The 22,061-nt window shown below is 38.3% G+C and overlaps 1 protein-coding gene across 4 annotated transcripts in view; it reads left to right on the top strand.

Moving 5' to 3' along the window:
* Positions 1-22,061, top strand: part of usp6nl (USP6 N-terminal like) — a 111,999-nt gene that overhangs the window by 74,544 nt on the left and 15,394 nt on the right. For all 4 annotated transcript variants that reach the window (XM_028570220.1, XM_028570218.1, XM_028570217.1 and 1 more), the window contains 7 exons: positions 3,961-4,040; positions 5,721-5,760; positions 7,952-8,032; positions 14,025-14,132; positions 15,715-15,824; positions 17,166-17,214; positions 17,499-17,619. In XM_028570220.1, the coding sequence (XP_028426021.1) occupies positions 3,961-4,040; positions 5,721-5,760; positions 7,952-8,032; positions 14,025-14,132; positions 15,715-15,824; positions 17,166-17,214; positions 17,499-17,619 (589 nt within the window). The remainder of the gene's footprint in view (positions 1-3,960; positions 4,041-5,720; positions 5,761-7,951; positions 8,033-14,024; positions 14,133-15,714; positions 15,825-17,165; positions 17,215-17,498; positions 17,620-22,061) is intronic.

Here is a 22,061-nt window from a genome sequence, read left to right as displayed (position 1 = left end):
CTAGGTTACAAAGTGCTTTACAAAGAAAGATAAAAACCAATAAAGCAACTACAACAACAAAATACAAACAACAGAACGGTCCTTAAATCATAAAATCACCTGGGGTTAAAATAAAGTGAAAAAGATCAAACTAAGCAACATATTGAATATTCATACACGCTTTCCTATAAAAGAATGTTCTAAAGAAGAGTTGTTGTCACAAGATGAATCCACGGGGTCCGAAAATGACAGGAAAGACCTTTTACCTAATCTTTGCTTAATTCCTATGAAATATTGTACAGCTTTACCCCTCAAAATTATTCAAATGAAACAATCTAAAAAAGGGAAAATCACTCTGCATAGACATTTAGCTTCTGAGGAGCGGTCGCAAGGAGACACTGCTTTGTATTAAGGGGTCAGAGAAGCAAAAAACGAGATGGGTGGGAACCACGGATTTATTGTTCTGAATCGGTGAATAAACTGTAGAAACCCTGAACAGTGGCACTGAAGGGAAAGCACAAATGGCTGAATCGTGCCGTCGATCAGAGTTCTGGTGACACACAATCACAGAAGCGCTGAGCAGTCAGATTCCGGCTTTAATTTTACCCTGACATTGATTTTAAAGCAGAGAGAGAGCAAGAGAAATGATAAATGTGTTAGCCACGACGATGTTCTCGGCTCTTATTTGAGCGTGTGAACGTGGCGGACTGGCGAATGCCAGAACGGCCGATGTACTCTTTTTGGGACTCATTTGGGCCGCCGGGAAAAAAGGAAAAAAACAATGCGGCAACCCTGGCGTATCACACTAGTTTGACAAAAATATGCAAGACTGTACGGTTGCAGCCTGGAGCCTCCCGTCTGGTGCCGTCGGTCTTCTACTTTTCAAAATAAAAGCTTAAGTTTGGTCTGCTATGTCTTTGGGTGTTTTGGGTGTTTAAGTATGTAATAATGTTTTAAAGTGCTCATATCCTGCTCATTTGTGAGGTGGGATATTTTGGTGTGTGTGTGTGTGTGTGTGTGTGTGTGTGTGTGTGTGTGTGTGTGTGTGTGTGTGTGTGTGTGTGTGTTAAATAGCAGTCTTTTGATGAGCTTAGCACTGTACACTATGCCCTTCATTAAGCCGGTTATTCCACATTGATGTTTGGGTGTACTGTGTGTGTGTGTGTGTGTGTGTGTTTGAGTTATTTTTTTTAGTTGGTGTGTTTCTGCTGAGGGAGTAGATGAATTTAGAAATATTTCACCTCAACATCTGGTCGTCAGACTGAACTGAGAAACCACAGTCCGTCTCTGTTACTGTACGAAGAATATTTTTAGGATATTTTTGTGGAGAGCACCAGGTAGCAGATGGTGTCGTTGTTTCTGTGGTGAGCAGTTTAATGCCTTTGTATTTTTCAAAGTGCTCAGGTTTTCACGTAAAGCTTTACCCGCATCCATATTTTAGTAGCGTGCTTTTGTGCAGTTTCAAACTGACAGTACATACAGAGTCGTAAATAAATAATATAATAATAATAATAAATTCACTTAGAAATCAAAGCGAGAAAAAAAACTTAAGAACTTGCCTGAGAATCATCACGTTTTTAAGTTTTCTTCAGCAAATCCAATGATAGTTGTTTGTACATCAATTGGTACATTGTAAACAGGAGTTGCTAATAGCTAATTCGGCATACTTCTAATGGTATGTAGTCATTGGAGTGTCATGAAAAAAGAATACATCTGGAAAAAAATAATAATAATCTGGAAATATAAAGAGGAATAAAGGGATAAAAATAGATAAATTAAATTAAAAAAGGAAATATACAGAAAAAAATTGAGTAATTTTTGTTGAAATTTTTTTTTATTATATATACAAAAATAAATTAACAAATAAATAAAAATCCTTATTCTTTTTATTTTGTTTTGTTATTTATTAAAGCTTTAGTGCGTAACTTTTTGATATTAATGAACGTCCGTTACATTCAAGCCATTGCCAAATGAGTTGCTACAAAGCTAATTAAGACTATCAGCTCCACACAACTCTCTCTGGATTTCTCAGTATGACTATGTTCGGAGGATTGTGGCGTCCGGCGACTTTAGCGCGCAGAAACTGGAGTGAAGATAATGACCTCTTCTGAAGAGTCCGTCATGTTTTTTTTAATCCTCCTTGGCTCATGTGGATGCGCCGACAGTGTGGTCATTACTTTGAATTCCTCATGGGGGCAACAGAAACTACGCACTATAGCTCTAATTCTTTCTTAATAAATTCCACTTTCATTTTCTTATTCTTTTACATATTTATTCTTTTTCATGGCACTCCTATGACTCCATCCTAATGGTGCCAACATTCAAACAAATATAGGCTTAAAAAAAAACGGGGCTCAACATTAGCAACATTATACTTCCTGTTTACATTCCCCAAAGCAATATGGGAACCTAGAAACTGTAATGGACGTGAATTGAAATGTGTTTGTGTTCATGTTTGCATCAGTTTGAGAACTTTTAAGTGTCTCATTTTTCAGGGCAACAAGGCCTCAAATCGATTTAGTGACATTTCCATTTTTAAGTTCGTAACGGTATGAGCTTTGCATTGACTCTTTTTCAACTTTTTGTCCTCTATTCTCCTGTTATCCTTTCACTCACGCACTCTTTGATATTCTCCCCCTGCTCTTCTCTCTCTACATAATCCTTCCTCACACACTCTTATTGTGAGTTCTCTGTGTCATTGGCCCATGGTGGTGAATTAACTAGAACCCGATTCTCGGACGCCTGGAGTCAGACGGTGACGCAGGTGGGCGTCTGGCTGTTCATTTCACACCTGTTAACCGCTGCTCACACACACACACACACACACACAGCTTCTTTCTGTCTCATAAACACACACACCCACGCCGACACACTTTCCCAAGGGCACCAGAGTCGTGGCTCCCCTCCTAATGTAGTAGCCAATCAAAACATGATTCTCTGCCCCCTGAAGAACGTGGGTGGCATGTCATTTGGAGCAAGTTGCTGTTCAGTTTATTTCAGCGCAAAACCAGCAGCAGAAAAACTGCAGGGCTGCATCTAATGGTTATCCACCTTGTTGATTATTTTTTCTTTGATTAATTGATTCATCGCTGTGTCTATAAAATGTCAGAGGAATCGCAAAAATGTCTGCCACAAGCTTATATCTTCAAACAATTTTTTTTTTATTTGATTTTCATTGTTTTCCCCATTCTCTCGTCCCATTTTTCTGTTTCTTTTTTAATTTATTCATTTCAAACACTTTCTTTAACCAGACGTTGTTGTTTGCATGTTGGAAATCAGAAATAGCTATTTATCCTCTTACCTGTAGTGCTTTTTATCAGTCTCGATAGTTTAGGTGTGAGTTGTCCAGTGTTGCAGACAGATCGGCCGTAGAGATGTCTGCCTTCTCTCCAGTATAATGGAACTAGATGCCACTCGGCTTCTGGAGCTCAAAGCGACAAAACATTACATTTGAAAAAGTCAGCAGCAATGTCTCTTTCCAGAAATCATGACCTGGTTCCTCAAGATGATCCACAGACCTGGTTGGGAGCAGTTTCATGTAGGAACTATTTTCTTTTTTACCGAACTATACCTGCCGACCTTATTACGCGATACGGTTTGGCGGGTGTAGTTTGGTAGAAATTACATCACACTGTTTCTGGAAAGAGACATTGCTGTAGAGTTTTTCAAATGTATTTTTTTTGGCGCTTTGAGCACAACAAGCCGAGTGGCATCTAGTTCCATTATACTGGAGAGAAGACAGACAACTCTACGGCCGATATCTAAGTATAGTGAGAAATGCATGTTAAAATTTCCCAAAACCTGAAATGACATATTCAATTTACTTGGTTTGTCCGAGCTAATGTCTTAAAAAAAAGAAAGAAATATGAACATTTTGTTTGAAATTGATAGAAATTGTTGCCAGTTAACTTTCTGTCCATCTTCATTCGACATGTACAGTCCGGTGTTATTCATTCCCTCTCTGTCTCTTCTTGATTGCAGGGAAAAGAGGCCACGGTGGAGCCCTGGGAGGACACCAACTTCCACCTGTACAAAGTCATCGACCGCTTTGGCTTTGTTCAGTAAGGACTCGCATAGAAGAAAACATCATAACCTGTCATTAGTTAACTAAATGAATGACCTCCAGAGCCCACTTCAAACAGTAGCACCACATTGATAGGGGAAAAGGAAGAAAATGAGAGGCTGTGAGGGCGAGTGTTGCTGAGAGAAGAGTGTGTTTGTGGCTTTGGCCGAGCCGGTCGGGAGGCTGGGAGGCTCTTAAACAGCACTGTGCTGGAGTGTCATTCATATATATATATATATATATATATATATATATATACACTGTATATATAAACTGGCACACTCAAGTCAGGAAGCAGCCTGGTTAGCCACAATCACAGGGCATCAGTGTTAGGATAAAGTGGTACGATCCAGATGGAGGGAGAGATTATAGGATGTTGGAAGGAAAAAAAAAAAAAAAAACTCAGCGTTATATGATTGTTTAAGACAGGGACAGAAGTAGCCTGAGGTGAAGGTCACTGGCAGAAAAAGAAGACGAGGAAGCCCAGGGATGATGCTTTAGACTGGGCAGTATGGCGGCAGAGATGAGCCAAGATGATGCAATAAGAGCTCAGCTCTCCATGTGCTTTGTAGGCTTAAGAAGCTGTGTGGACGGAAAAAGAGTAGAACAAGAATAGACATTAGCTTAAAAGGGCGTCTTCTCGCTCTGTATTTTTATTTATTTTTCCAGAGCCAGGGCTGCATCCCAAAAGTTGGGTTGGGTTCAGCAAAGTGTGAAAGCTGGTTTCAGGCTCAGATGTGGACCAGAGAGTCGGTCTTGAGTAGGGCTGGGTACCCAATTCAATACTTTTTAGGCAGCGACTGAATTGCCTCTAAAGTATATTGAGTATCGAAAATGGCTCGTCATTCAAAACCAAATTTCAATACCTAAGGAGTAAATCTCATCAGCGTCAGTGAGCCAATAAGCACGCAGCATGCTTCTCCCAAGATATAATAATGCTGCTGATTGGCTGTTAAGTGCTGCACGTCGTAGAGGCACGCAGGAAAAACTCAGCACAGAGACCGGGCTTACGTAGTAGAAAAGAAAAAAAAAAAGATGTGTGAAGAATTTGTTTTTGTTAAAATGGATTTCTATAAAATTGGTATCGAAAAAATGTATAGTTCAGGAACCAGTATCGAAGTCACGGTATATGTATTGGTACTGCTCTCGAAATCTTTTGAACGAAAAAACGATGCTGCGGTCCTGTAGAGTCCCCACGTGATCTATTTATATAAAGTCATGAAATACACAATATTTCATAAAAAAAACAAAGCAACGCGCCTCATCCGGACTAATTTCTGCGTTGAACGTTGCAGACATTACAGTGGAAGGTTTTTCATCCCTTGCTGTGAACAGGAAAAGACAAACCCTCCTCCGGGTAACTCCTGCAGGGACTTTGAGACACAGATAAGCAGAGCAGGAATTGAGGAATGTCTAATCTGTTATTTCCTGTTTGTGTGACCCCCCACCCCTCCCCCCTGACATGTTTGATGTTCCTGTTGGAGAGAGTGAGACGAGCACTGACCCGGAGATCACTCACTTGTTTCATCCGTCAGCGTTTGGTGTTTTTTTTTTTTTTTTTTTTCATGGCAGCGTTGACTAAACTATGATTCCTCCACTGCACATATGACAGCAAGGACAAATCCTACACTATTTATGCTTTCACTACATCCTTCTCTCTTTTGTCTTCTCTCCTCAGTAAGAATGAACTTCCATCCTACGACTCGGTGGAGGAGAGAGTGAGTTACTTCATTACTTCTTTTCATTTTCTGTATTTTAATCAAATATTCATCCGTGTAGTTTATGGCCCGGGAATTGTAATGTCATGTAATTGTATTTAAACAGGGACGGTGTACAATTAAACATTAACCTTGTCATAGAACAAGGAGAGACGCATTGCTATTTTCCACCCATAGTCCCTGGGCAGGCAGACAGGTAACACAAACATATTCAATGCAAGTACAAAACATCAGAGGATACAATTTTACAAACACATTCACACCTAATTTTCAATAATACGCAAATATTGGCACAATTGCATCAATAAAATGATCATGGGCTTAGTCATTCCTCCACCCCTTCTAGAGTACGGATTGGGCCGCATTTTTCTGTCCGAGCCCGGCCCGCGTCCGACAGAGCAGTAACCCAACCCGACCCGAGCCCGACAGGCATTAAGATATTTATGTCCGAGCACGACACGAGCCCGACACGAGCCCGACCCGGTTAAAATCTCGTTTTTTTTTCTCATACTAATGATACACGTACGTTTGTTTGTGTGGAAAGCCCGCTTTTAATAAGCAACTGTAGGAACGGAAGGCATTCGGAAATGTCAACAGATGAGCACATCAGCGTACACGGGGCAACAAGCGCACTTTAACACAGGCGCGCGCTGATGTGACCGAGCCCGACCCGAACCCGAACATCATTTCTAAATATCTGTCCGAAACCCAGCCCGTCGGGTCCTGTCGGGCTTGGGTCTGGTATCCATCCTCTAACCCCTTACCATTTACAAATATGTGCAAAGTGTGCAATCAAAGCCCTAACCCTTCCCATTTCACACACACACACACACACACACACACACACACACACACACACACACACACACACACACACACACACACACACACACACACACACACACACACTAATTCAATTAAGCTTTGCAACTAGTCAATCAGGTAATACAAGTCCCTTTTGCACATTCCTGTTTGCGTTTCCACTTGACAATTGGTCAATGATCTGGATAGTTCCTGAAAGGAGTGGGCGATATGGATCTAATTATCTGTCATATTACTATATTGTGTGATATAGTGTATTTTCTGGAAAAATGAAATTAGAAACAGTTTATGGATAAAACAACCTGGCAGGATTTTTTTCTTTAAACCAATCCAGCTACTGTAAATCCAGCAAATGCTACTACACATCGATACTATAGTGACATAACAGCTATCTTGGCATCTTAAACAGTATTGACTAACAGTCGACAAATTTACATCGTCTCATAGTACATATTTTCATGTCGCCCAACCCCTTGTTCAGCTTGAGTTTTTGGGCCCAGGAACTTAATGTAGACCCGGTTTTCTCCAACCAAAATGAAAATAAAGTTCCCAAAAAAATTGTTCCTAGAGAAGTCCCTATGGTGGAAAAAAAATAGCTGATTTCAACGTATAAACCTTACAGAGAGAAATAAAACTGTTAACCGTTATGAATGAGTTTCTCCTACCAAAGATGTCTGAGCTTAGTCTTCATCCTCATCTTTGTTCATTCATCATTGTCATTATTACTTTAAAAATAGTTCTCGCAGCTATTCAGATCGTGTAAAGTTTGCAGGTCATCTCTGTCAGCGTAAGACTTTTGGAAGTCTGTGGATTCTTCCTGCTTTCGACTAAAAATAGACAGACTTGTTTTTCGATCACGTTGGGTTGATCACGGTTCGTCTGACACCTCAGAGTGTTTTTTATAATGTCTTGCTGTCTGTTGGATGTTTGATTTCTGGGATGTGTCAACACATCAAATGTTGCTTTCATGTACCATGGGAAATAAGGAGCTTTTACACTTGAAAAGCTCTCAGCCCGTACATGCTACTGGTGTGTTTGGCAATAAATAAATAAAAAAAATCAACTTTATCATTTGTATTCATTAGTTTCCACAATAATTGGAAAGAAATGTATAAACTAATTTAAAAACTAACAAAAGTGATCGCGTTTGTGATATTCAAATCCCGAAATCAATCCTTCATAAAACATTCACAAGCACATGAATATCTGATCAACCTCTACAGAAGACTTAAAGTAGAGCATCTCGACGGCTTCAAACCACTTTGAACATGCAGTGCAAAGTGTGTTCCCATCGGACGGGACCGCAGCCACAGCACAACTCGTTACGAGAGAGGAAGTTATTAATGTGTCACTTCTTCTTTCCGCTCAGCAAAAACACATGGAGGTGGAGAGGACCACCAAGTGGCTGAAGATGCTGAAGAGCTGGGACAAATACAAGAACAGCGAGAAGGTGATCTTCCGTTTCTCCGTTTGTCGCCACATCTCACATATATGTCAATGCTGTGCAGTGGTGGGGGGAAGTACATGACATGTCAGGCTTTGCCTATTTTTATTTTTTTTTCTTTTCACAAAATAGCGGCTAATGAAAACGCCGAGTGGCTAGTAGCTTTTGGAAAACCACTATGTCAAGCCCTGCAACCATGGCAGATGGTTTGAAATCTGCCTTGATAGACAACATTACATACAATAGATAAAGAGTCCATAACAAACAATGCAAAATTTCACACAAAACAACTCGCATGAAGACACCAAAGTCAAGTAGAGAAGAAGAAAGTTAGGAGAGGGAATTAAATCAACAATAGATTAAAAAGCAAGTCAAGCGGTGAAAAGCAGCTAAAAGCAAGTGAAAAGGTGGGTCTTCTTTATATTGCATTTAAAATTTACAATCATAGAACAAGCCTTAATGTGGGATGGGAGGCTGTTCCAAAGCCTGAGAGGAGTGTCTGCCTCCCACATGGATCATTAAGGGGGGGTGTATCAGTTATGGCTGCCTTCATTAGTGTCTTTTTTTTAAGTGCAGGTTGTGTTGTGGTGTTGCCTACAGCACTTCGCCGTGTCCTTCATTTGTACGTTTGCATTCAGCAGGGATTTAGTGTGTGGGCTTGTGGGCTTTGAAATGTGAAATACACTCATGGCTGGCACTAAGAGCACAGCAAGACTCCTCTACAGCATTGCTTCCTCTTTGTTTTAAACAGCAGTGGAGTGTCTAGTCCTTCCCTCCATCACATCACTCTTCTTCTTTCGTCTTTAAAGATTCAGGGATATTTTTTCCCAACCTCTTTGTCAGCGTGTTTTCAGCTCAGGGTCACACTCGACATGTCTCTTGTCTTTTGTTTCCTCACTTGCCAGCTGCTGGGAACATTTAGCCCGCGGTAGGATAGAACGAGAGAGCTGAGCAGATGTAAAGCAGCCTCCGCCGCCAGCCACACTCGATGAATTTGGCTCGAGGTTGTAGCGTTTAGCGTCACAGTGATAGGATTGTGGCGCCAATGAGGTGAACCCAGCGAGTAAGGCTGAAGCTGTGTCCCAGTGCCGTTCTTCACGTAAGTGGCACAGCAACAGTGAGTGTGTTCTCGTGCTGCTGGAGGATTCGCAGCACAAGATTTGCAGACTGCATGCACGTTGTTCAGTGGCTGCTGTTGCTTTTTTGGTTTCTTCTTTTAATTTGCAGTCATTATTCTGGTTGGTTTTGCCTGTTTAAAGCTCCCATAACATGCTGCTTTTTGGATGCATGCTTTTATATAGGTCTTAGTGGTCCCCTAATACTGTATCTGAAGTCCGAAATTCAGCCTTGGTGCAGAATTACAGCCACTAGAGCCAGTCCCACAATGAGCTTTCCTTAGGATGTGCCATTTCTGTGTCTGTAGCTATTGAGGAGGAGAGAGGGGGGGCAAGGTGGAGCGTGGGGATGTGGCCTTGCTTTCATTTTCTCAAAGGCAGAGCAGGATACCCATGGCTCGGTTTACACCTATCGCCATTTCTAGCCACTGGGGGACCATAGGTAGGCTGGGGGAACTCATATTAATGTTTAAAAACCTCATAAAGTGAAATTTTCATGCCTTGGGACCTTTTAAAGAAATATTTTCTTCGCCACTGTGACACCAAATGCCTGCTCGTGGGTGGGAATGGTTGGGTCTTTGTAAATTATGGAGTGTGGTCTAGATCGATCTGTGAAGTGTCCTGAGATAACTTCTGTTGTGATTTGACACAATAAATAACATTAAATTGAATCATTCTGCCCTATGAAGGCAAAATTCAGCAGCTAAATATTTCAGCAAAATTGAGTTATAACCTGTATCCTGTATTAAAACCTGACATCTGTTTTAGTATATACAACTCCTAGCAATGCCCATGCAAGACGTGCATTGCGCTAATATTGGCCGATATATATTTTTAACTTATTCACAAGATATCAGCATGCAAAGAGATGTTGCTTGTTTTGTTTTTTTTCAAGGTTTGCTGAATGCTAGGAACCCATTGGACCCGTGAGGACTTCTAGTCAGCAGGGTTCTTGTGGTGCTGGGTGGTAAAGTGGTGGTGCAGTATCTCCCTGTTGTGTGCACACAGATACATACACAGGAGCCTAACCCTAACCCAAAATAAGGGTTTTATACGTATATGTACAACCTGTATTTTGAATATTTAAAAAAAAAAAAAAAACTGGTGAATTTGGATTTTAAAATATTGGATACAAATGTTCTCTTCTCTATCACTTTTAAAGGTAGGGACAAACTGTTGACTCAGTTATGAGTTTCAGTTGGGCGTGACCAAACTGGTCTGTTCCAGTCTGGGTCAGTTGGCCTCGTCTCTTCTAGTCTGGTTCTGTTGGCCTGGTCTGTTCTAGTCCTGTGTCAGTTGGACAAGGTCTGTTCCAGCCTAGGTCTGTTGGCCAGGGTCTGTTCCAGTCTGGGTCTGTTGGACAAGGTCTGTTCCAGCCTAGGTCTGTTGGACAGGGTCTGTTCCAGTCTGGTTCTGTTGGCCTGGTCTATTCTAGTCCTGTGTCAGTTGGACAGGGTCTGTTCCAGACTCGGTCTGTTGGTGTTGACAGTCGGCAGATAAAATCAAACGGTGTGTGAGATGTAAAGAGTCTCATCTGAAGGTTTTCTTTTAAACCTTTAAACATGATATTTAGGACTGGCGTTGGCGACCAATGACGTAACTTGTGTGTTGCCGAGGGAGACATACCTCTAAATAAGCAGCTGGATGTTCACTCACCTCCAGGTCCCTCTGTCGGCACTGTATTCCTACACACTACACTATCCATGATCTTAACCAAACTGTGCTTTTTTTCCCCCTCCTTTTTAGCTTTTCAGCACAAATAAAGCTTATAAAGCAGATAAAACCGCACAAGCTGCTGGTTGCTCTCCATGTTTAATTGGTGTACCTCTAAAGCTCCAGTTGTTACTGACCAGTGGCTCAGTGTGTTAACTCAGTCCAAATGCTCCTTCCTGACCAAAGACTAAAATATCTGTGCAAGTTGGGGGACATCTTTATGTGTGGTCTTTGTAGGTTTCAGCTTACTTTAGGCTTTCCTAAGCCGTGCTAGAAGAGTGTCTTTATTGTAAAGTGACGACAACATCTGGATTTGTAAGGACAAGCGCCAGGTGAAACAAATCTGGAGATGTTTTACTTAAAATCTGTAAAAATGTATGTATGTACACAGTGAATGCAGAGAAAATCTAGAACTGCACAGATCCACATAAATGTAAATGTTGACACACGTGTTCAAGTGTATATACACACACACACACACACACACACACTCTCTCAAAGGATGATTAGTCTAACAGATGCTCTCATTGACTCGCTCATCAGCGTAATTACAAAGGCTGTTGCACTAAAAACAAGAAGTAAGTCCCAAGTGTGGTGATAGGAGGTTGATGGAGTGTAGGCTCTAGATTCTACACACACACACACACACGCACACACGAACACACACACACACAAACAACCAAATGTTATTCATTCTGAGATGACACACACATCACTGCCTTTTCATAGGGATGCCACACACATACATCATGTAAGTCACATACGCTGACATGTAGGCGAGTTAACAGACAACAGCTGACTTATTACTCTTTAATAACCCTCTTAGCTCAACCTCAAACATCTCTGGAAATCCGTTTACTCTATCTAAAATGTCTTGTTGCTTTAACATAAAAGTTAAAGCAACAAGACATTTTAGATTAAACGTAAAATATAAATTAAAATCCCGCTAAAATAAAATTGGCTAGTACTCGTTGGCTTGGTTAGAGTGGTTAGGGTTAGGCATGAGGAGTGAGATTGGTTAGGGTAAGGGTAAGAATACCAGTTTAAGCCAATCAGAGGCAGAGTAAGCCAAGTCATGCCTTCGCCGTCCTAGGAAAAGAAATACAGCCTACAAGACCCACCATTTGGTTAGGTTTAGGAAAAGATGAAACGTTTTGGGTTAAAATAAGTATTTGAGAGGGGGAGTGTGGGGGGAAAAAAAGGAAAAAAATGTGAGCACTGTTGCATATTTATAAGTACTGTTTTTCATTGTGTACACTTTGTATGTTTGGTGCTCAATAAACATATTTGAAAAAAAATAAAAATAAAAAATAATAAGTATTTGAATTCAGGACGTTATCCCAGGGGTGTGCCGTGAAGCGGGTGGGTCATGAAGCCTGCGATAATGTGCAATGGCAACGGTACACATAAAAATGGCCACCGCTCTGACCATCCTGCAATGTTGATTTGAATAGGAATGTCCGTTCTACTCTCATTCTATTTCTATGGTTTGAATCCATGGAATCCAATAGTAGTTCATGATTAAGACACATTCATGTGCTTTAGGTTATGGAGAGTTAATGAATAGTTAATAGTAAATGCATGTGTCTTAAATGTCATCTGGGTTTTATGCGGATACGAGACACTTGGAAATGAAAAGTGATGTAGGAATTTTCTGCACTACCTGTAACTTCTTACAGATGTAGGGGCCTGTTTTATCTCTGAAATGCCTTGGGAATTACTGTTCAACCACAGAACTGAGCTTGCACTAACTCTTGCCAGTCGGGAGCTACTTCTAGCCTCAGGATATTTTGTGAATACAGCCCTCTAATAGAGGGACTGTCCTTTTCTTTCAGTCAGTCACCTGTGCAGCACATTTAAAGTCCCAACACCTCCCATATCTGCTGTATAACCGTTCCGGCTGGTTGGGTTTTAATAGCTGTAGACAGAGAATTCCCTGCTCCGATTAGCTTTGCTGTTCCAGCAGTTTGGGTTTAAAGACTTAATCTTCCTCGCCCCGGAGTCTGGAATGATTTTCCATCTCTTTGTGCGCACTGAATTACTTTGGACTGTTCTGCATGCGTAGCAGTCTCTCGGACTCCCTCTCTCTTTCTCTCTCTCTGCCCACAATCGCTCCTGGAGCTCGTCCAGCCACATGCTCGCGGTTCACCTTCCAAAGCCCTCTGCTTTTGCTCGGGGAGAGTGCCGAGTAGATCCGTGCATACGCTGTTGGTATCTCTGACATCTTTGACACGCTCAGAGCAGCTTGTTTGATGGGTTTCTCTCTGAATATTTTTTTTAGCAACTGCCAGAGGCTCCGATTGCATCCCGGTGGTCTGCAGCAGCAACCTTTTGAACAGATAAAACTGTATTTTTTCGCTTTGTTTGTTTCACTTTTTCCTGTCTTTTTGTACACTGTAAGCATTTGTTCTGTATCAGTTAATAACTTCTATAAAAATAACTAACAACCAGTGGAGCCAAATTCTATGGATCAACTGATTTGAAAACAATGTTGTAAATCTTCTACACCTTGTATTGATTAAAGGTCAGAAAGTCCTCAAGTTAAAACCAATTGAGATATTACAAGAAAACATTACATTTTCAATTGGCCAGCCATGCCAAAACACCTGACTAGTCGTTTTGGTGCCTAAAAATTCCCCTCCACCTCAAAGTGATCCATGCTACTTCGTCAACAGACCATATATCATATACCTAAAATCGAATTTTTTAAAACTAAGTAAAGCGCTGTAACGTGAACAGTCTACAGTGCCATACAACGATAAAATCCGAGCGGCAGTTGCTGGTTGTATTTAGCCGCTACAGAGCCCCGGGACGCCGGCTACCAGCGGCAGCTGTTTAGCCACCAATAGGTGACTGTGAGTCGGCTACAGGCTCCGCCAGATGACGGTCCCTTCAGGGGCCGTGGATGGTAGTGAAGTTTAGCCAGAAAAAAGTGAGCGTCCTGCGGGGATGTTTAGGCACCCATACGACTAGTTAGGTGTTTTGGCATGGCTGGCCGATTGGCATTATATCCATGGTATTGAAAGGGGGGTTTAATTCTTGCATGTTTTGTTGTGCATGATCGAAAAACATCCGTAAAACAACTCCAAAAAAAACATTTGGAGGGGGGTTTCTTCTCCTCTTTGAAGGCCTTCCTAACAAGGGACTGCCTGCTGTTTGTTTTCTTCCAGCTGGCCAGGAGGGTCTATAAGGGAATTCCCCTGCAGCTCCGAGGGGAAGTGTGGTGTCTGCTGCTCGATATACCCAAAATAAAGGAGGAGAAGAAAGACTTCTACGAGGTACGGAACGCACACTTAACAGTCCTGCTCTCCCACACACAGTTTATTAAATCAGCCTTCATTGAAGCACACGCCTCATAAAGATTCCTAAGCGAGCACCTTGGCTTTATTTGATTTCACCGAGCTGCAGTGGGCAAAATGCAGGCTCAGAGGCTTAATTGTGTTTGCGTAAATCGGCACACTGTAAAGAACAAAGACAAACTTTGGATCGCATTAGAAAGTTGAGCTGGCGGGATCAATAATAGCACTGCCTTTAGTTGCCGTGTGAAAGTATTGTAATTATGAGCCGAGGGCACAGACAGTAAACAAATCAAACAGTGGGAAATATGAACTCTGAATGAAAAGGGTTCTGTCGATAATAATCCATTTAATCTTTTGTGTGAAATTGTATTTAATCTGGTTGACGCAAAGGCATCAAATATACAACAAAGACTGCTAATGTGCGTATGTTTTTAAACCTTTCACCTCAAATTAACATGATACAAGCATAAGGGCACATGAAAAATTCTAATAAAATAAAACTGGATCCTCCTTTAACCATTTGAGATAAATGCTCAGCAATGCACACAATTGGATTTTGTGTTTTTCTAAACTAAACTATTGTTTAGTCTGTTTATAAAATGTACTGTATGTTTCGATATTGTTTCTATCGTGATGTCGAAAAACCAGGGGCCCGATTTGCATTAAAGCAATATTTGCGATATTTGGACGACACTTTACATTCTGATCCTCGCACTTTATGTTCATTTTGCACTTAAGTTCCTTATAAAATGAATAAACAAAATACTCTCAAATACTTACTCATTTGTTGAGTATTTAATTCACACAGGAGTATATAGGCTTTACCATGTGGTTATTTCAAATAGACTATTTATATACATAAATCATGGACATATAGTATATCATGATATACTGTATATCGTTTTAAAGATATGAAAAAATCGTAATCAGACCTATATTTAGGGATAGACGATTTTGGCCCAGCCCTACTTTAAGGCAGAAAACAAGCCGTAAAGCAGTCAAATTGTGTTTCATTTCGGCCCTACAAGGTTGGTTGAAGTAGATGTTTACCAAGTAGAGATATAGTCCGGCTACATGGGTCAAACTTTAGCCTAGAAATCCAGACGCAGCCAGGGTCAGTCTAGCAACTCTCCGTTGGCTTGCAAGCTGGAAAAACCAAACTCTAGTCAGGCCAATGTCCTGAAAAAACACAAAGAAGATGGCCGCTGCTGCTGGCGAACAGCGGCCTTTGGAATCGGCTTTGGCCGCGACTCTGGAAGACTTGGAGTAATTTCACACTAGGGTCCTTTGCACCATGACCTCGAGCCAAACAACCCCCCAGAAGCTTTTTACACCGGGATCAAACATTGGGAGAGTTAGCGTTATCAGCTGAATAGCTTAGTGCAGGTGCTAATGGATCCAACTGTGTATTTTGTTAGTTACCCCACTAATAATGCCCGAAATGATACCAAACATGATACCTTGGTGAAATTAAGTTTTACCCTCTGTTACTGACCTTGGTTGTTAAAGTGTGTGTGTGTGTGTGTGTGTGTGTGTTTGTTTGTTTTCTGGTCGTCTACAGAAACTAAAGGCCAGAGCCAGAGGAGTGTCCCCCGACATCCGTCAGATTGACTTGGATGTGAACCGCACCTACAGGGACCACATCATGTTCATGCATCGCTACGATGTCAAGTGGGTGTCTCCAGAATTCACCGCTGCATTAACAACCCCCCTTTACTCTCCTATAGCAATAACTAGAAAAAAACATTACCGCTTGTGGAAACTATATTAAAGCCTGACAGATCCAAAATGTGTACTGTTGCTTGGTGGACCACACTTCCCGTTGTTTATACAGCTATTTATTGGCAATTGTACAGTTCGGAAAATAAAACAACATTTCCTACACGGAAACCTATTTTCTCCCATTATAAATACATCAGCAACACAATATGAAGCATAGGAAAATACTGTGAGGAAATATTACATCAATTAACAACACCAGTCAACGTGTGCCCTTCAAAATAAAAGATGCCACTAAATTGACATTGGATTTTACAGAGCTGTGTGCTAATTTAGCACAACAATACAGCAATACGATTGGTTTAAAAATACCTCTATAAATTGCATCTCAGTCACAAGTCTTTTTTTTTTACCATTGTGTTTATTTTATCTGTCAGAAAAACTAAAACCCACATAATAAATACATACATAAACCCATGTATACATATGTACATGTCTTTCATTTATCTAACAGGTCAATTAATCTGCAGCGGGATTAATCACATGGCAACAATTCAGTCCTTATTCTATTTTTTTGAGAAACATATATGCACGATCATTTGACCTGTATGGCTAAAGAGGAAGAAAAAAATACTTTACAGCACTGCTCTTACTGTTTGACTGACAAGCAATCTCAGGAAAATATAAATATAGAGCAGAAACGCAGCAGTGTTAAAGTGCCAGAGTTGGCACTTTAAACTGGTTTAAATGTGTTTTCACACTTTATGTAACAGGTGTACTAGAGCAAGATGTTTTATGCTTTAATTAACTACATAGAGAAGGTATAAATAATTCAAAAGAAGCTGGTTAATGAAGCTGGAAGTCTGCCCTAACTGATTACTAAAGCCCCAAAGCTTTCAAAATATGAAAGTGAGACGGCTCATGTCCCCTTTTTCTGTTTGGACTTCTGCTTTGTTACGTCGATTTGACAACAGCCTCTGATGAATATATAAGACCAAGAGAGTCCGCAACCAGCCTCAGCTCTTATGTACTCTATATTGTAATAAAACAATAACACTTGTTGTAATTTATGTAACGCTCCTGCTGGGAAATTAAGAAGCATACTGCAGCACGCGCTTCATTTTCATGTGCGAGGAGTCGGAGGATATTGTTGTTTATTGATTTTACACCCGACGTGCAGCTTCTAGGTGGTACACGTGTGATTTAGCTGGTAGTTAAAGATGTCAGAATACAGAAGCAACGCTATGAATGATGATCCCGACTTTAAACTCTGTGTGGTTTGTGTGTTTTCAGGCAGCAGGCTCTCTTCCACGTCCTCACAGCCTACTCCATGTACAACACAGTGAGTCACTCACACTCTCAGTCTGCAGACAACTGTGCTTTTACTATCAGTACTGTATGTTACTTTAGGTTTTGGATGCATTTTTGTAAGTAATATTAAGCAACAAGGACACAAATATTCCACATATTTTAATGTTTCCCACTGACTGACATGAGTGTGTGTGTGTGTGTGTGTGTGTGTGTGTGTGTGTGTGTGTGTGTGTGTGTGTGTGTGTGTGTGTGTGTGTGTGTGTGTGTGTGTGTGTGTGTGTGTGTGTGTGTGTGTGTGTGTGTGTGTGTGTGCAGGAGGTGGGCTACTGCCAGGGCATGAGCCAGATAACAGCTCTGCTGTTGATATACATGAATGAAGAGGACGCCTTCTGGGCTCTGGTCAAACTACTGTCTGGGCAGAAGCACGCCATGCATGGTAACGCATATCAACTTTATGAACTATTGTCCAGTTAATGCATCACATTCTGGATCTGTGTCAGGTCAATTTTTGCTGGGCTCTGAAGCATGACATTCACTTGTTAATGTACAAAAATGCATGTATATATATATATATATATATATATATATATATATATACACACACATACCTACAACTGACTTAAAATTCATGTACATGAAATGTTTTTACCAACTTTGTCTCAACTCACAAAACTAGTTTTTCTTCAGATTAGACCTTGGAAACAGCAGCATTAGTAGCTGCTGTAGTAACATATCACATCCCCTTCCTCAGCAGATTAAGTAGTTGATCAAACTTCAGTTCTGACTTTTTTTAACATACTATACAATGACTTTTTCAACATGCTATACTATGAATTTTTTCATGACTTTTTTCGACACACTATACTATGACTTTTTTCAACATACTATACAATTACTTTTTTATAACTTTTTCGACATGCTATAATATGACTTTTTTCATTACTTTTTCAACATACTACACTATGACTTTACCGACATGCTATATTGTGACTTTTTCGACATACTATACTATGACTTTTTAGGACTTTTTCGACATGCTATACTATGACTTTTTTTACATACTAGATTATGACTCTATTGACATACTATACTATGACTTTTTAGGACTTTTTCGACATGCTACTGTATACTATGACTTTTTTTACATACTAGATTATGACTCTATCGACATACTATACTATGACTTTTTAGGACTTTTTCGACATGCTATACTAAGACTTTTTTCAACACACTATACTATGACTTTTTTCATGACCTTTTCAACATACTATACTATGACTTTATTCAACATACTATACAATGACTTTATTCAACATACTATACAATGACTTTTTTCAACATACTATACTATGACTTTTTTCAACATACTATATTATGACTTTTTTCGACATACTATAATATTGCTTTTTTTGACATACTATACTATGGCTTTTTTCGACATACTATACTATTGCTTTTTTATCACTTTTTTCAACATACTATACAATGACTTTTTTCAACATACTATACTATGATTTTTTTCAACATACTATACTATGACTTTTTCGACATACTATACTATGACTTTTTTCATGACTTTTTCGACATGCTATACTATGACTTTTAGGACTTTTTCAACACACTATACTATGACCTTTTTGACATGCTATACTATGACTTTTTCGACATGCTATACTATGACTTTTTCAACATACTATACTATGACTTATTTCCTTTTTTTTCGACATACTATACTATGGCTTTTTTATCACTTTTTTTGACATACTATACTATGGCTTTTTAATCACTTTATTCAACATACTATACTATGGCTTTTTTATCACTTTTTTCGACATACTATACTATGGCTTTTTAATCACTTTATTCGGCATACTATACCATGGCTTTTTTCGACATACTATACTATGGCTTTTTTATCACTTTATTCGACATACTATACTATGGCTATTTTCGACATACTATACTATAGCTTTTTTATCACTTTTTTCGACATACTTTACTATGGCTTTTTTTGACATACTATACTATGGCTTTTTTTATCACTTTATTCGACATACTATACTATGGCTTTTTATGGCTTTTTATCACTTTACACATACTATACTATGGCTTTTTATCACTTTATTTGACATACTATACTACTACTTTTAATCACTTTTTTTACGCTTTTTATACTATGGCTTTTTATCACTTTTTTCAACATACTATACTATGGCTTTTTATCATTTTTCACTTTTTTTTTATCACTTTATTCGACATACTATACTATGGCTTTTTTATCACTTTATTCAACATACTATACTATGGCTTTTTATCACTTTTTTGACATACTATACTATGGCTTTTTATCACTTTTTTCGACATACTATACTATGGCTTTTTTATCACTTTTTTTGACATACTATACTATGGCTTTTTTATCACTTTATTCAACATACTACATATGGCTTTTTATCACTTTCTTCGACATACTATACTATGGCTTTTTTATCACTTTTTTCGACATACTATACTATGGTTTTTTTCGACATACTATACAATGTTTTTTTATCCCTTTTTCGACATACTATACTATGGCTTTTTACGACATACTATAGTATGGCTTTTTTATCACTTTTTTCGACATACTATACTATGGCTTTTTTTATCACTTTATTATGGCTCACATACTATACTATACTATGGCTTTTTTATCACTTTTTCGACATACTATACTATACTTTTTTTTTTTTATCACTTTATTCGACATACTATACTATGGCTTTTTTTACTCACTTTTTTTATTCGACATACTATACTATGGCTTTTTTTTTCACTTTACTATACTATGGCTTTTTTATCACTTTTCGACATACTATACTATGGCTTTTTATCACTTTATTCGACATACTATACTATGGCTTTTTATCATACTATACTTTTTTATCACTTTTTCAACATACTATACTATGGCTTTTTATCACTTTTATACTATACTATTTTTGGCTTTTTTTCAACATACTATACTTTTTTTATCACATTTTATACATACTATACTATGGCTTTTTTACTATCTACTTTTTGACATACTATACTATACTTTTTATCACTTTTCGACATACTATACTATGGCTTTTTCAACATACTATACTATGGCTTTTTATCACTTTTTAGACATACTATACTATGGCTTTTTATCACTTTTTGACATACTATACTATGGCTTTTTATCACTTTTTCACATACTATACTATGGCTTTTTTCACATATCTACTTTTTCACTTTTTTTCGACATACTATACTATGGCTTTTTATCACTTTTTTCCACATACTATACTATGGCTTTTTATCACTTTTTTCGACATACTATACTATGGCTTTTTATCACTTTTTTTGACATACTATACTATGGCTTTTTATCACTTTTTCGACATACTATACTATGGCTTTTTATCACTTTATTCAACATACTATACTATGGCTTTTTTATCACTTTTTTCAACATACTATACTATGGCTTTTTTTATCACTTTTTTCGACATACTATACTATGGCTTTTTTATCACTTTATTCAACATACTATACTATGGCTTTTTATCACTTTTTTCACATACTATACTATGGCTTTTTTATCACTTTTTCGACATACTATACTATGGCTTTTTTATCACTTTTTTCAACATACTATACTATGGCTTTTTATCACTTTTTTGACATACTATACTATGGCTTTTTATCACTTTTTCGACATACTATACTATGGCTTTTTATCACTTTTTTCAACATACTATACTATGGCTTTTTTTTTATCACTTTTTCGACATACTATACTATGGCTTTTTTTATCACTTTTTCAACATACTATACTTTGGCTTTTTATTAGGCTTTTTATCACTTTTTTTCACATACTATACTATGGCTTTTTTATCACTTTTTTCGACATACTATACTATGGCTTTTTTTATCACTTTTTTATCACTTTTTACATACTATACTATGGCTTTTTATCACTTTTTCAACATACTATACTATGGCTTTTTTATCACTTTTTCAACATACTATACTATGGCTTTTTATCACTTTTTAGGCTTTTTTTTTTTATTTTATTATACTATACTATACTATGGCTTTTTCAACATATCACTTTTTATCACATACTATACTATGGCTTTTTATCACTTTTCGACATACTATACTATGGCTTTTTATCACTTTTTCGACATATATACTATACTTTGGCTTACTATACTATGGCTTTTTTGACATACTATACTATGGCTTTTTATCACTTTATTCGACATACTATACTATGGCTTTTTGACATACTATATTATGGCTTTTTATCACTTTTTCGACATACTATACTATGGCTTTTTATCACTTTTTCGACATACTATACTATGGCTTTTTTATCACTTTTTGACATACTATACTATGGCTTTTTTATCACTTTATTCAACATACTATACTATGGCTTTTTTCGACATACTATACTATGGCTTTTTTATCACTTTTTTCGACATACTATACTATGGCTTTTTTATCACTTTATTCGACATACTATACTATGGCTTTTTTATCACTTTATTTGACATACTATACTATGGCTTGTTAATCACTTTTTTCGACATACTATACTATGGCTTTTTTATCACTTTATTCAACATACTATACTATGGCTTTTTTATCACTTTATTCAACATACTATACTATGGCTTTTTGATTACTTTATTCGACATACAATACTATGGCTTTTTAATCATTTTATTTGACATACTATACCATGGCTTTTTTCGACATACTATACTATGGCTTTTTTATCACTTTTTTTGACATACTATACTATGGCTTTTAATCACTTTATTCAACATACTATGCTATGGCTTTTTTATCACTTTA

Source organism: Perca flavescens, chromosome 23 (assembly GCF_004354835.1).
Source record: "Perca flavescens isolate YP-PL-M2 chromosome 23, PFLA_1.0, whole genome shotgun sequence".
In the NCBI taxonomy this organism is placed as follows: domain Eukaryota; kingdom Metazoa; phylum Chordata; class Actinopteri; order Perciformes; family Percidae; genus Perca; species Perca flavescens.
This window is presented reverse-complemented; position numbering and strand designations above follow the sequence as displayed.